At 35.3% G+C, this 16,258-nt stretch overlaps 1 protein-coding gene and 1 pseudogene across 1 annotated transcript; one reads left to right on the top strand and one right to left on the bottom strand.

The window, feature by feature from the left end:
• The first annotated feature begins 1,979 nt into the window (after nucleotides 1-1,979).
• On the top strand, nucleotides 1,980-7,907 carry LOC121776626 (annotated as a pseudogene).
• Nucleotides 7,908-7,946: 39 nt separating this feature from the next.
• Nucleotides 7,947-12,244, bottom strand: LOC121777458 (ALA-interacting subunit 3-like). Its single transcript, XM_042174723.1, has 8 exons — nucleotides 11,802-12,244; nucleotides 10,622-10,680; nucleotides 10,460-10,534; nucleotides 10,256-10,369; nucleotides 10,100-10,170; nucleotides 8,897-9,194; nucleotides 8,424-8,713; nucleotides 7,947-8,232 (listed from the first exon to the last, which is right to left on the bottom strand). Exons 1-8 carry the CDS (start codon nucleotides 11,887-11,889, stop codon nucleotides 8,178-8,180), a joined length of 1,050 nt encoding a protein of 349 aa, XP_042030657.1. The 5' UTR covers nucleotides 11,890-12,244; the 3' UTR covers nucleotides 7,947-8,177.
• Between the last annotated feature and the right edge of the window lie 4,014 nt (nucleotides 12,245-16,258).

Here is a 16,258-nt window from a genome sequence, read left to right as displayed (position 1 = left end):
ATTTGAACTTTTATCTCTATAGAGCTTAACAGAACTTAACCCTATCTATCTGATCTAGGTTCTATTTATACCTTGAACCAAGATCGTGGCATGCAGCCATTTACTAGGTAGTGGATGTCGTGGAGATCGTGGCGATCTTGCATGGGTCCACTATCCTGCATGAGTTAATGACTGCTTGACACCACTAAATAGATCGTGGGTGTAGTGGAGGTGGAAATCCTGCATGAGTCCACTATCTCCTAGTTCGGTCGAATACTGAGACCGAACTGCTGAATTATTGCCGAGCAGCTTTTGCCGATCTGAGAGTAGAGCTTGATGCCGACCTGAGAGCAGAGTTTGATTGGTTGGCTTTTACCGAGCTGTAGGCTGGGGCCGAACTCTTTGGTTGTGCCGAACTGAACTCTTTAGTCATGCCGGACTGATACTCTTTAGTCATGCCGAACTGATACTCTTTCTTGGGCTTTAGGCTGATGGGCTTTACTGCTGTTGGGCTTGTTTAGTACGTACTCCATCAAAGATATATAGAATAAATTAATTAATCTTTAGGTGAACTTTGTAATTAGTTAGATTTAGAAAAAAAATAAAGTTGGATATCAAAATAAAAAATATACACAAGTGCATGTGGGCGCCGCGGCAGCACATTTCCTATTTTTTATTTTTTATTTTTTTAATTTATTTCTGTATATTATTTTTTTCTTTCCATTCTAATCTTCAATCTCAAATTTTTCTGTTGATTACTTTTGTTTATAATTCTAGTTGACAAATTATTTATGAATGAATTATGTTTTTATTTTTTTCTAATTACTTTTATCCAATTAATTTTATTCTAGTCCAATTAAAATATGCCAACAATTGAAAAATGGAGTAATGTAATTTGTGGCTGTGGCGTGGCTTGACAAGTTTTTGTGGTTGTGCTGACTAGGCGGATAAGATTTTTGTGGCTGTGGCGTGGTTGTTCCGTCTTATTGTGGACACTCTAAGATCGTAAGAGCATCCACAACAATGGCATGGTTGTAGTGCCGCGCCACAAACGGGGTTTTTGGGAATTAAGGAGTATTTTTAATGTATTGCTTTTTATAAAAAAATATTTTTTCTCTTTATAATTTTATTCGTAATGATAAAATTAATTTTCCATTAAATGTATGTTCATCGTTTCCAATTTTGCCTTTGAAAATAATGAATAGTGCACTTTAATGCTTGTGGTCTGGAGAGAGGCGTGGAATGGGGTGCAGAGTTGTAGGAGTTAAGGCATAGCCTAGAAAATGAGAATGATAACGTGACTGAGAGTTGAGGCAAGAATTTAGACTAATGTTGTGGATGCCCTAAAGGACTTCTATATTACTTTTTGATTCGACCATTGGACTACATTTGTAATTTTGTTAAGATATTATTTGCAGTTTCCATTCTTTAAAAATATCATCGAATCTATAAATTTTGATATAATATTGCTTGATTTATAATATTGCTTGAATGATTTTTTCATACTTTTTGGATTTCTTTACCAAAATGTCCTTAAGGATATTTTTTGGTGGAAAATTTTGTTATTCCCTCTCCTTTTTTTCAAATTAAAAAAATAAAGAAATTATATTGAACAATAATAAGGGAGGACAAAAACAACCCTTATGGGTTGAAGGGTATTTTAGTCTATAATAGTTCAAAAATAACATTCAAACAATATTACACCAAAGTTCAGAGATACATAGTTAGATAATGTTAATGTATAAAATCCGCAAAAGATATTATAATAAAATTCAATGGCTAAAAATGCGAGTAGTAATAATTTTCTTACGTTTTTCTTTTCTTTTTCTTTTTCTTTTTCTTAAAATATGCGCATTGCAAGGGTGTAAGGCAGTAGTATTTCTTAAAGTACTACCATGATATTGCAAATTTGCAATGGTGTAAATTTATTTCTAAAAGTACTATGATATGCACGCATTGCAATGGAGCCAAAACATGCCTATATTAATTATATTATCAATATGGTAATTGGTAGGTAAGCAGTCCTAAACCGCCGTAGATTATTTTAATTCATTCCTATTGAACTTATTCGCCTTAAGTTCAATGATTGCTCTTAGATACTTACATCATACTATATTAATTATACTCCCTCCGTCCCGGACTACTTGCACTTATTTTCTTTCTGGGCGTCCCAAGTTATTTGCACTCTTTCCATTTTTAGTAAAAATTATCACCTACAGCCGTAATATTTGACTTTGTCTATCACTCATTCCTTAATCTCCGTGCCGAAAAGGAAACGTTCGAGTAGTCCGGGACAGAGGGAGTATTAGATAGAATAAAAAAGAAGCAAATGTTAACTTTCAAATAATTTATTTTTATTAGATATACTATTAAATGTTTGCCCATAGATACGACATAGTAATAAACACCAAATTCCAACATTCAACAACCAGTTAGTATTTTAAAAATCGTTTCTGGCTAACTTATACTCCACTTACCTAGCAAAATAAAATAAATTTACAATCTTCCAAATTGAGATTAAAATCAAGAAATTACCAGTGCATAGAGCACGCATTCAATTATAAAAAAGTACGCACGCATGACGGATTGCACTTCATCCCAAAAAATAGTCTATTTTATTATTAATTTCTATTTTCTAAAATTCATTCACTTTTATTTTAATAATAGTTTCTTTATTAATGATACTCCAATCATTATTTTATCTTTATCTTATTTTACTAATTTCGTATTAAAATTCGTTTTATTTCAAATGCAAAGTAGTACTCCGTATTTCTTAAAGTATCATTATATGTGTGCATATTTTAAGAGAATTTTTTAAAAAAACTATAAAATTTAAACAAACCCAATCTTTGTTGGTTACTTATCAGTTATTCTCTATCGATATTACAAACAATTAATTATATTAAAAAAATTATTTATATCATCAAGAATCTGAGAGTACATACTTAGAGCATCCGCAGCTGTGAGTGGACACCCGTCCGTCCGTCCGTACCAACAGCGCGGCGCTGCTCGATACATCGAGCACGTCCGTGCCAGCGAGCAGCTGAGGTGGCGCGTTCTGATTGGCCAAGACATTTCTGTTGAAAATTCATTTTAAAAAAAATAATACCAAAAATTAAAAAAAAATCCAGATTCCCAAAAATATGGCCTTTTTTATACCGTTTTTCTGGAATTTTTTTGATTTTTTTATTCCCAAAATCATCTATAAATAAACACATTTATCATACATTTTTCACATCAATCATCTCCCATTCATCTTTCATTCATATTTTTTCATACAACTTATCTACATCTTCCTCTCTCACTCAAACCCTCTCAAATGGATTTCACCAATCTCATTGCGGAAGCGGAGCGCGAAGAACAAGAATACTATGAACAATATCGTGCCGCCTATGAAGCCTATGTCACCGTGAATACCCCCGCCCCTCGTCCTCCTCTACCAACTAGATCAACTTGCCGCTACATCCTTCGTGACCGGGAGGGAGCCAACGAAAGGCTCGTTACCGACTATTTTTCCGACCAGCCGCGGTTTCCGGAAGATTACTTTCGGCACCGTTTTCACATGTCAAAACGCTTGTTTATGTGTATTGTCAACACATTATCCGCCCGTGTTGAATACTTTCAAACAAGTACAGATGCAACCGGTCGGCAAAGTCTCTCGGCGTTGCAGAAGTGTACGTGTTCCATCCGACAACTTGCTACTGGGCAAACGACTGACCTCTTCGACGAGTATTTACATGTCGATGAGTCAACTGGAATCCTTTGCCTTAAAATTTTTTACGACGGCGTTCGTTCAGCTTTCGGTGAGGAATTCATTCGGGCACCCACCACCGATGATTGCCAACTGTTGCTTCGTCTTCACGAAACATTGACTGTATGGATTGGAGGTGGAAGAATTGCCCGACTGCTTGGAGGGGGCAACACTTAAGCGGCCACAAAGGCGACGGCCCAACACTTATCCTTGAAGCGGTCGCCGACTACCGCATATGGATTTGGCATGCATATTTTGGTATTGCCGGATCCAACAACGACTTGAACGTGCTCTATTCTTCACCACTCTTCAATGATGTTTTGAATGGTGTAGCACCGGCGATCGACTTCACCGTCAACGGAAATGCATACCACATGGGTTACTATCTCGCCGATGGTATCTACCCAAGGTGGTCGACTTTCGTGAAGACGCTCAGCAACCCGCAAGACCCGAGACAGGTTCTTTTTGCGCAGCGTCAAGAGTCCGCTCGGAAAGACGTCGAAAGAGCTTTTGGGGTCCTTCAAGCCCAATTCAACATTGTGAAGGCCCCGTCTCGGCTGTGGTACGTGAAAAATATCGCCGACATCATGTACACGTGTATTATCTTGCACAACATGATTATAGCTGACGAAGGACCGATGGCTGCTAGCTTTTACGACGAGGATGAAGCCGGAAGCTCAACCGCGAGGTCTTCCCACGCCGAGGTGTGCATACGACGGTGAGCGAGAGGATCGAAACAAGGAACACAATGCGCGATACCCGAGCCCACATTGAGTTACAAAAAGACCTAACCAAACACATTTGGGCGAAATTCGGCCACGAGTAGTGAGTTTTTTTAATTTTATGAATTTAATTATGCAATTTTTAATTTTTAGGATTTTAATTACGTACTTTTTAATTTTTTTGTAATTTGTAATAGTATTCCGGATATTTTTAATGCATTTTAATTTTGTGGAAATGTTTTTATTTAAATTGAATATTAGAATGGTGGGACCCTTGAGCTTGTCTTTGCTGAATAGCACGGATGTGGATGTTGTGCTCTTGCCTAAGAGCATGGAGTAAAAGTCGGTCTGGGCCCACATCCGTGCTCGTCGGCAAGAGCACGGATGGGGATGCTCTTAAAAACATCCAAATAAAATTGAAGTTTGGTTTGGGCTTAACTGATCATCCCTTAATCCGGCCTAATAAAAATGGCCCAATTCAATAAATTCAAATAAAAGAGGAGGATTTTATATGATAAACAAGGAGAATGAATTTTGCAGCAGCATCATAAACCTTCGATAAAGAAGCAGAGCATTACATGCCATTATCATCTTTGAGAATTCCAAACTAGAAAATTGGTGATGGGGTGTCGCTTCTTCACGTCAACAACTCTCTCTCTCGCTTCCACCGCCACAACCACCCTATAGGAATTCGCCTCCAATCACGCCAAAGGTAAGTTCTTTTGTTTTTTCACTCTTCAATTTCTATCTCGCTATTCTATTGCTGCTGATTGTAAAGCTGCTTTTTTGTGCGTGTTTGTCTTCAATTTGCATTCCGTTGCCGTCTCATTGCAAAAAATCTGATGGATTTAGTGGAAAAACAGCTCTGTCACTAAAAGATTAATTGCTTTTGTTTTACATCTCCACTTGTTGGCCTTCTATTTTGGGAAATTTCAGTTTTTGCAATGTCTAATTGACAGATTTCAGTAATTGAGCTTTGTATGAGTAAGCCTTTCATCAATAACTGCTTGTTTTTCATTCGTTTAAAAGGAGTTAATTGATAGGCGTTGCAAAGGTTGTGCTGAAAAAGGGGAAGACTCAGCTGTTTAAAGATGGCAGCCCTATGGTATATAGCGGTGCTGTAGATAGGATAGTTGGTCGACCGCCCCCTACAACAGGTGACATTGTCCTCGTCACTGATGAAACGGAGAAACCAATCGGTTGGGGTTTATACAACTCAGTATCGATGTTTTGTGTACGCCTCATGCAGCTGGAAGATGAAGCAGCCAAGTATTGTTCTGATCGATTCTTGTTAGTCTTCGGTTTGTTTTCCTAATCAACGAGGCTCACGGTGTCAATATTGGTAATGCTGCAGAGATCCATCTTGTGTGCTGAACGTGGACAGATTGCTTGAGAGTAGAATCAGTTCGGCTGTTGAGTTAAGAAGGCAGCTTCGGCTTCCTTCTGCTCAGACAAATGCTTATTGCCTTGTTAACAGCGAAGGAGATAGGTATGGCTTCTCTATTTTTTGTCATTTGTCTACTTGTTGTATATTTTATGAATAACGTATAAAGATATCATCACTTCTCATATTTATGAAAATGAGTACAAAGTTATGGAGGTTGCGGAATAAGAACAATTATTAGGCGCATAACCCGTTGTCGTCTATCAGCCACCACTGTGTGTGGTTGTGCCTGTTGTTTTTTCCCCAAACGCCTTAGGACTTAAGTATGTCAACGTAACTCCAATCGTGTGTGTTTTTAACCAATCAATGCTTAAGCTAAAAGAATTCACGTATCAGTGACTGAATATAAATTTCTAGACGTAATGCTCAAGTTATATTGTTTCACTCCAAGAATATCATTTTTTGCAAACATTTCCCGATAAAAATTTGTAACGGTACCAAATTATAAGCACTCATGGTATATGCTTAGTATCGTCCTCCTTTCCATGTTACAGAGTTTTAATCAAATGATCCACTGATTTGTATTCAGTTGGATATTTTTGGGTATCATTGTAATAATAAGTGAATATGTAGAACAGTATGCCGAAAACTATAGAGACACCCCACTGGTAAAGCTGATGCATTCAAAATGCAGGTTGTCCGGCCTTATTGTTGATATTTTTGGAGATGAAGCAGTGGTTGTTTCATCGGCTGCGTGGGTTGAAAAGTACAATCAACAGATAAGAGACTGTATCAGCAAAACAAACCATGTCAACCATATAACCTGGAGACCATCCATTGATATTTTGAAGGAGGAAGGCTTGGATGTGTGCTGTTATACTGCAGGATTTGCCTTAAATGCAGCGCGTGGTGGTGCGCTCAGTGTGACCGGTACATTCATGTCTTTTGCTTCTTCTGTTATTCCTCTAAAGTCTAAACATAAGATTATACCATTTGTAAAATAGCATAAAACATGATTTTGGAGAAAGTATCAGGTGTAACGATAGGGACTGGCTAGGTACCAGAGTTAGTGAACGAAAATCATGCAAATGACAAGAGGATATAACTGTTAAGGCATTTCTAGTTGAATCAATGAGGAAAAGTTAGGAAGGTGAGCTTTGAATATATAAAGAAATGATATAACTGAGAATAGCTTTAAGCAAAATATTCCCTGACATTGATAATGCCCAAGGCGTCTTTGCAAAGATCACTTTATCTTAGTCTAATACTTCCTTTTTCCCTTGGAAGGTGTGGATTCGTCTTCTCCTGCTCTGGAGATTGCCCGGGAGAATGTTGTTCTCAACAACCTCGACCCTAGAGTAATATCATTTCAAAAAGAAGATGCTACACACTTTATGAAGACGGCAATAGCTAATGGTGATTCTTGGGATATAGTTATTCTGGATCCACCAAAATTAGCTCCGAGCAGAAAGGTACTCTTCCTTGATTGGGTTGCATGTTAATTCAGAAATGTGTCCTTTTCTCCCTTGTTAGCACACACTATACCTCAAATCTGATTCTGTGCTTGTTTAGGCATTGCAAAATGCATTGGTATGTATAGGAATTTAAATTCCTTGGCTATGCAATTAACAAGAAGAGGCGGACTTCTAATGACCTGCTCGTATTCTGGTGCTATGACCCAAAGTGGGACGTTCCTGCGTGTTCTACAGGCAAGTCTCATTTCATTCTCTCTTGAGTGCACTCCAATATTTCAGACACCATAAATTTCATACTAACCGAAGATGGTCATTGATACTTTAGTTGATATAATTACTGTACCATTGTTTCAGGGTGCTGCATCCATGGCCGGTAGGAAGATCAAAGTGGTATGTCAAGCAGGAGCCGGCTGCGCTCATCCCATCGATCCATCTTATCCAGAAGGGGAATACCTCTTAAATGTTTTACTCAATGATAATTCTGAACCTTATTTTTTCTCTTCTAGGAATTAGGAAACACTAACGTCCCTAAATGAGTTCAGTAGATGTAAATTTGTAAAACTTTAAGCATGTTATATCCATGTTATATTGATTTATATAGGGTGTGATTTTGCTATAAACTGTTGCAATGTTAATAGATGTAAAACATGTGCAAATCTTGCAGTTGATAATCGATAAATAGAATCAGTTAGATTTACAGCTCTAGGCATATTGAGATCACTAGCAGAAATTCAACTCATACAACATAATGTGCACAAAATGTTCAAAAAAGGTCTTCATCGAGGTTTATACACACATGATCATCCCCACTGTCAGATGTCCAAGAAGGGTTTATCAGATTTTGATCGCAAACGTAAGCTATAGGACTAGTGACCGCTTGGGTTCCGGTTCCATGACAAATATGAAGGATCTCCAAGTTGCCTGAAACATAAAGAAAGCTTATATTCAGTGTTACACTAACAATGCCTACTAAATCCAATGTTAATCTTCGATGCAAAAAAGACCAGACTAGTAGTAACCAAGAATTACGGACCACATTGATCGATTCATTATATAAATAACATAATCACACCTTTTGTACGATTTATCAGAGATGGGGCAGAAGATCATACCTTGGTTTAATTAGATAAATAAGTAGGAAAACCAAGGCCAGGAAGAAGCATAGTCCGCCAACAGTGAGATATGCAATACCCACAAAATCATTCTTCCCTCCTAGCCAGCTTGTGGTAGAAAGAACTAGTTTCTTCTTGCCGCTGAAACTGTAAGTATTGTAATTGTTCTCCAATGTCACGTTTATGAGGTCATCACGTTGAAGATCAACTTCTATCTTCCCATACAATTTCCTGAAAGTGGGAAGTGCAGCAGTTCGCATCCAAACAATGAGGTCCTCCTGCTCACTCAACTGTTACATGATTCACAAGAGAGATCAGTCAATCTTTAAAGCAATAGAAGAGAGTATATAATGAATGATTATATAATTCCAAGAAAGATGGATGTGATATTCTCTACAGAACTAAATTGCAGGAACCAATTTTTTGGTGTATGAATGGAAGTTACATGCTAATGTACAAGGCTAGAAGCTTACTGACACGTTTGGATTAAGAGTGGCTCCACCTTTCAGGGTTCCACTTTGAAAATTTCTTGGGAATACATTTTTACCAAATTTGTGTTCCCTATCACTCTTCCACGAGATCCCTTTCTTGTTCACATCAAGTTGTTGGTTATTGCGAGTAAAACCATAAGTATCGTTAAACAGACTCCATGCTATAAGACCACAAGGAACAATAGGCCCACCAGCTGTATTGTCCTCAGGCTTACAGGGACCTGTATCCTGCAGACTTCCATTATTCCTTAGCTGCTGATCACTTCGGCTCTTCACATATCTATCAAAAATTCATAGAGACATACATTATTTATAGGAATCACAGGATACAGTAAGGACAAAAGGCAAGTATTTTTCAAATTATAGGAACACATGGGTATAACAGAGACCAATGTTTTGTACTTATCATATTACAAAAACAGAAGTAAAATTTAAAGGTAGTTTGACTGGTGTATAATCTGGTGTTAAAAACAGATTATGAAGTTATCAAGAGCTTTATTCTCTTAAAATTTGTCTGGTAACTTTTGAAATTGAAAAGGGCTTTATATGCCTCAAAATAAGATATAGAAAGCGTGCTTTATATTTGTTCATATGAGTTACTCCCTCCATTCCCACAGGAGTGAGCTCAATTTGCAATTTTTGTTCAGTCCACAAGAGTATGCTCATTCCTTTTTCGGAAACTACCACTTAAATTTCAGTAATTCATCTTTTCAACTTATTTACAACAAACCAAAGATGGTCCAAACCTTATATCCTCGAACAACAAAAGGTGGACCCTTTATCCACTTACCACATACCCCTACAACAAATGTTGGACCCTTTCTCCACTCAAAACTACTACTCCCTAACTTTATTCTCAAACCTGGGCCCATAAAAGATTCCAAAAAACCTTTTGCATTAGACAGCCAACAAGGCCTCGTTAAAAACCTTATTGGCCCTTATCACTTGGGTTTTACTTTAAAGATTTAGTGAATATGCATTTTGCAATACAAACAATATATTTTAAATTGGCTAGAACATGAGCCAGCAATATTGTAGCTCCATTCCAAATGTAATGAATTTCACTCCAATAAAGAAACCACAGCAAGACTCATTTGGAATTAGGTGACCAAAATGGTTGAGAAAACAATGGGAATCACAAGTGTAGCCACCATATTGGCACTATAGGGATAACACATTACATACCTCCGATGGTTTTGATAGAAATTGTCAAGCTGGTAATATACATAAATCGGCTGCTTCATATTCTTTGGAACCTGAAATAAATTGATTCAATAGTCAAACCATGATCTTTTGGGTGTTACGTACAGCAAAACCATTCAAGCTGAAGAGAGGACTCACCCTGAGAGTTCTTTGGCAGGTTTTGCTTCGATCACTCTGAATAAATCCAACCTTGTCATTTCTCAAAGTTTCAGGAATACATTCCGTCTCATACCGATCAACAATTTCTACAACCTGCCAAACATAAGGAATTTTGTCAGTAAAACATATTGAGAGGAGCTGATAGGCAATATCAAAATAAATTACTGTGAATTTGAAGCATACATCTCTAGAGGCAAAGAGGGAGACGACACCAATGGGAATAAAGATAACACTAACAAGCAAGAATGTTCCGATCACCTGCACCCAGGAGTAAGGCTAATATTAGAAAATATTCAATTAATGCAGACTGTATCAAAAGAATGTATATAAAACCATAATATTTACCCATTTAGGAGTGAGTATCGGCTTGCAAGCAGGAAGCTCCTGTTGAGTAAACCTTGAATCTGAAGAAAAAAATTATCAGAACAAAAGAACCCCACTCAAAGTTCCAAACTAACACTCGTTAGGCATCCCGAGATAGTTGTAACTTGTAAGAACTGGCTTTACACATTCGGCGAGGCTCAAATAAAACTGACTGAGAGTAAAAATACATGAATATCGACACATCTTCAATGAAACACAAAAAACTCATAAACAGGAGATAGATCAGGATTTAGTGGATATTAAAATCAAAGCCTTCAGTAGTGTTTTTCACTGTAACGATAAAGAGGGGATAAAGTATAAACCATAAAGAAAGAGAACTAAACCCATTATCTGTGCCATACTCAATCTGGCAATTATTATCTAATCTTCTCTGTACAGAAATTCAGTTGGTTGATAGGATCCAATGAATGCAAGTCGTTTAGGATTTTTCTATGGGAAATAAAAGCAAGAATGTTATTATCAAATGCAAACATGCATAATTTTACCATAAAGTTTTTGGTTAATGAAAACTTTATCCATTTGCTTCTTCTACAACTTGAATTTTTTAGGAATATTTAGCTATTTGCATCACAGATATAACCTTTTGGTTCCATCTATGCTTGCTAAAAGGTTCTCAAACTATGTATTTTGGGGTGAGGTGAGAATCCTTACAACTATATTCACTAGGAAACTAAAACACTGACTGAAGCATCCATTGCCATCTGTAATTGCATATATATCTTCAGCCAATAAACTCAAAAGGAGAAGATAATAACCATGTATTTGAAGTGAATGATTTCCGTTGTATTTTGATATCGCTGTAAACAAACAATCGTAGCACTCAGATCAAATAAGTTTTTCACTGACCAAAACCCTCGGCCATCCAAAATCAATCCTTGAAGTTAACATCCGTTTAAATTTAACGCACCTTGTTACAAACTAACCCTAAAAAGACTTGCATCAATTCGGAGATTCGCTAGTTCAGAACCCATCCATCCTCTCTTCAAATTCTCCAAATCAAAGCCTAAATCTTAAAACACATAAACCCTATCCATCTTACACATTTCAAACAACAACGAAATAGAACAAGTCAACACACATTATCTCTTTTTTTTTTCTCATGATCAATTCAAAAATAACAGGGTGTGGGTAAGGAATTTACACTTGGGGCGCTTGGAATTCCTTCTAGGCGCAATCGAATCGGCCGATCCAGCTCCTGCGGCGCTGGATGATGGAGTTCCCGAGTTCATCACTTAGCAATAGTCGTGTCGACTTTTTTAACTACAGTAACTCGCAATCCCTCGACGAATGCCGACAGGTTCAACCGGATAGCAGATTTGAACAAAAGAAGGGCAAATCGGAAACTTGAGGAAAGAATTATCAAATCAAAGAAGCGATGATAATCAAAGAGGGTTTGGAGATCTTCGTTGGAATCCAGTCAATTAATAGAACAACGTTGCTTCTTTGACTTTGATTTATCTTTCCATTGTAATTATCGGAGAATGGAAATATGGAAAAGATTGAGAAGGAAAATTACGCGAAACGTGTTTGCGCCGACTAATGGAAAATTACGAGAAAGAGATGATTGAATTCGTCGAAAACGAAAAATATTGAAATTAGTCAAATATGACCTTCCAATACATGTTTAGGGAAATTCTACTTAATTAATTTGATTTAGATTAGTTGAATCAAATATGATTATGGAAAATTTAAATAATATTTTTCATAATGTTGTTAATTCTAATTTTGTCATTCTTTAATAATTAAAATAAAGTTGATTTCTAACTATGATCACGTCAAAATTGGCATCGTTGTGTGGGAGTTGATTTTCATCCTAAACTTTTCTCATATTAATATTTATTATCCATTTCCCTTGTGTTAAAATGTACAACAAAGAATATGCACCCTCATGAGATTACGATTATCTCTTTTAAATTAGTATGATAGATCAGATATAGAAGGTGATAACGAAGTGTAGCTCAATTGGTAAGATGTTTCTTCTCCAATCAATAGGTTGAGAGTTCGAGTCATCACGAGTTGCATAATATTTGTTGGGCGAGGGTAGGTTTGCATATTAGGCGTTTTTAGAGAATTTTTTGTGTGAGGTAGAAGACATTTTAAGTGTTGCACTTAGAGCATCCCCAATTGTTGCTATATGGGTGTGTATCGTAGCTATTGCAAAAATTTATAAAGACATATACCCAAAAATGGTAGTATAATATGACATATACTTAAAAATGGATTTGAGTTTGATCTAAATTATTAGAGATTGACTTTATACATCAATTTGACTGAAGCTTAGAGCAAGGTAACTGCCACGGAAAGGAGTTGTATACTTGTATTCAGTGCTCCTACTCTTTCGTTGTTAGAGAGATGAACTCTTCAACAAGGAAAAACGTAGTCCTTAAAATTAGGGGTGGGTCGATACGATATATCGTATCGAAAATTTTGTATCGTTATCGTATAAAAAATATTATGAAAGAATTTCATATCATTATCGTATCGAAACTTTTGGTATACCGGATTTCGGTATACCGAAATTTTGGTATGGATAATATCTATACCGTTACCTTATCGAAATTTCGGTATACTGTTCTGAACGGTATATCGAAATTAAATGGATATCTATCTATGATTTTAGGGTTTCCAATAAATATTTTTTGAATATATAAATAAATTAAATGGATATCTATTCATGATTTTAAACGTTTAATCTTTAAAAAATAAATTATATTATTATTATTATATTAATTTTCGATATATTTCGGTATACCGATAATATCGATATATATCAAATATTCGATATAAAACGGTATATCGCGGTATAAGAAAATTCATATCGTTATCGTAACGAAAATTTACGATACGGTATTATATCGTATCGAAAATTTCGGTATACCAAAAATTCGATATTTTTCAGTACGATACGATCGATATACTGATTTTTCGGTATATTTACCCAGCCCTACTTAAAATTAGTCATCAAGTTTTGAAGGAATCAAGAAACCTTGATGCTTCAATAGAAAATAAAACTCATTTATGACATGATTTTGAATGAGAATTGATAACCGGAGGTTGATTAACTCAGGTTTATTTTTTATAAGAAGAATCCACATATTGTTGTCGAAATGGTTCATAGATTGAGATTTATATGTACATTCAGAAAGGAGCAGTGTTCCTGCTTCAACCTTTGTCATTTACTTCTACACTATGCATATATACTAACAAAAGGAAAAAATGAGATGATTTTAACAAGTGTATTTTTAAGCAGCACAATCAAACTAAATATACAAGGTGCACCTATTTATTTTTGAATTTTTTGTACTATTCCAAGGAGACAATTGCTCTTTTCTTGCACCCTTGTTTGATTTCAAGAATTGTTTTTTGTGATGATTGGATCCACATTTGATGAGTAGTTCCCGGGCTAAGATGATTGAAAATTTGTTTGGGGAAATGTGATGATGTTCAAAAATGGAAAAGTCGACTTGCCCAATTCAACTTATTTGTATGTATTCACATTCGAATTAGAGACTCATTTTCCCAATTCAACTTGTTTGTATGTATTCACATTCAAATTAGAGAAAGATATCTTGAAATTGCAAATGGATCCATTCATCTTCAAGTTTGGCGCTTTCAATAACGGGTTCGAGTTTTTGGGCTTTTGAGATATAAAGAAAGGAAAGAAGAGCTCTCAAACAAGATGGTCCTCCACGAATCTGATTCCTCAATCCCAACTTCACTCACTTATCCTATTTTATTTTATTCCACACCAAATATATATATGTGTAAATATCAAAAGGCTGTTAATTTGGATTTTGAAATTCATTCTCTATTTCACCTATAAAGGGTAATCACTCTAATTAGCATCAGTTTTATCACAGACGATCACGTGGTAGTAACAAGAAGATAGAAAAAATGTGTCATTAACACATTAAATATTTCGATTTAATTTGGTGTCGTCTATTTGATTTCGTGGCAGTTCATTTAATAATTTAATTATGTTGAAATTAATTAAAATGAGCTGAGGTATATTATTCATTATAGGAAAATTTTGTTCAACGATACCAGATTGGAAAAAAATGATTTCAGAAATTTTAAATAAAGGAGTATTGAATAGAGGAGTTTGAAAAGAATGCTATGAAAGGGTCCTTCACGAGTATTGTCGTTTTGTAGTTTTAATTTTCAAAGTTGTTAGGATCGTCGATGCAACATTAGTTTGATATTGTCCGCTTTGGGTCAAGCCCGCATGGATTTGTTTTTGGGTCACACCCAAAAGGTCTCAAACTATTTGGGGTTGGACAGGAATTATATACACCTTCCAACTTCCATCACTCATCCGATGTGTGATGGGTTTGTAACCCAACAAGTTACATCGCATGAGATATAAATATATAACGAGATATTAGTCTTAAAATCACAAACTTTTAGACAAGTTCCGGTATTTTACACTTTTTTTAAAAATGTTATAAAAACTATAAACGTTAAAATTGGTGTAAATTCTTCAAACCTGACATATCTACTGTATATTTTTATTTTATTAGGCACATAATATTCAACATCGAATTCAAGAATTAGGGTGTTGAAACAACATAATTTCATGTATAACTAGACTAATTAAGCCACATAGATTTCACACTTAGCCACGTTAAATCAAAATATGTCCTAAAATTTGTCGGATTGAAAAAAATTGCTCACTTTTAAAAATTTATAATTTTCAAGACCACGTTCGAAATTCGTGATAAATATTAAAATTTATCTAAAATTAATAATTTTAAAACCAATATCTATAAGTAAATTATTACTACTAAATACATTCTAGAATCGGTGCTTCTAGTTTGTGTTGATCAAAATTTGTGGGAACACCACACCCAAAAGAAGTCAGGCAAAATTTAATAATATAAAATTGTTAATCAATATTTTTATAGGTATAAGAAAGCAATTTAAAGAGGGAATGGTGGTAAAAAAAAAGTTTAAAATCGTGGAAGTATAAGGTCCCACCAATTCACCTCGAAGGAATATATTCATTTTTTGGAATAAATTCGAAAAGAATATTAAGATGCTTAAAATTTAAGCAAACATCGCTCATATCCCATTCCATTAGCTTTTGAATTAATTTATGGTTTTAAAATATAAACGAACTACTAAAGGTTAAACCTCAACTTTTAGTGCCATATGCTTTAGTAATGGGACAGCCTACTCTAACGTGATACTTTAAATTAATTTTTCATTAATCATTATGTAATCATAATTAACTAGTAACCGCGTGCATGCTATTATAAAATTTAGATGAAACTCATGGTTATGGCTACCGCACTAGATATGTTTTTAATTAGGGTTTTGTGTAAAGAAAAAATGTATGTAGATGTGTGATATGTGTCTCGACGAATAGATATATCTAGGTAAAGTTTTCTTATTTACATAGAATTAATAGATTTGTTGAGTTGGGGCATCACTATATATAAATTTCGAACTTCCTAAATTGATTAGTTATGGAGTTTGTTTGTGAATAATACTCCATGTTTCAGGTCTTAATTATGGCTTGAGTTAGAACAAGAGACGAGGGTATCTAATTATTTTTCTTTCCAAAATTAATATGTACCTAAAATTGAGTTTGTTATT

Source organism: Salvia splendens, chromosome 18 (genome assembly GCF_004379255.2).
Source record: "Salvia splendens isolate huo1 chromosome 18, SspV2, whole genome shotgun sequence".
Taxonomy (NCBI): domain Eukaryota; kingdom Viridiplantae; phylum Streptophyta; class Magnoliopsida; order Lamiales; family Lamiaceae; genus Salvia; species Salvia splendens.
This window is presented reverse-complemented; position numbering and strand designations above follow the sequence as displayed.

Excerpts from the sequence above, each read along its gene's own strand:
- LOC121777458 (XM_042174723.1), bottom strand. The coding sequence starts at position 11,889 with ATGAACTCGGGAACTCCATCATCCAGCGCCGCAGGAGCTGGATCGGCC. Across the intron at positions 10,370-10,459 it reads CCCTCTTTGCCTCTAGAGAT|GTTGTAGAAATTGTTGATCG; the intron begins GTATGCTTCAAA and ends TATGTTTGGCAG. Across the intron at positions 9,195-10,099 it reads TTCTATCAAAACCATCGGAG|ATATGTGAAGAGCCGAAGTG; the intron begins GTATGTAATGTG and ends AATTTTTGATAG.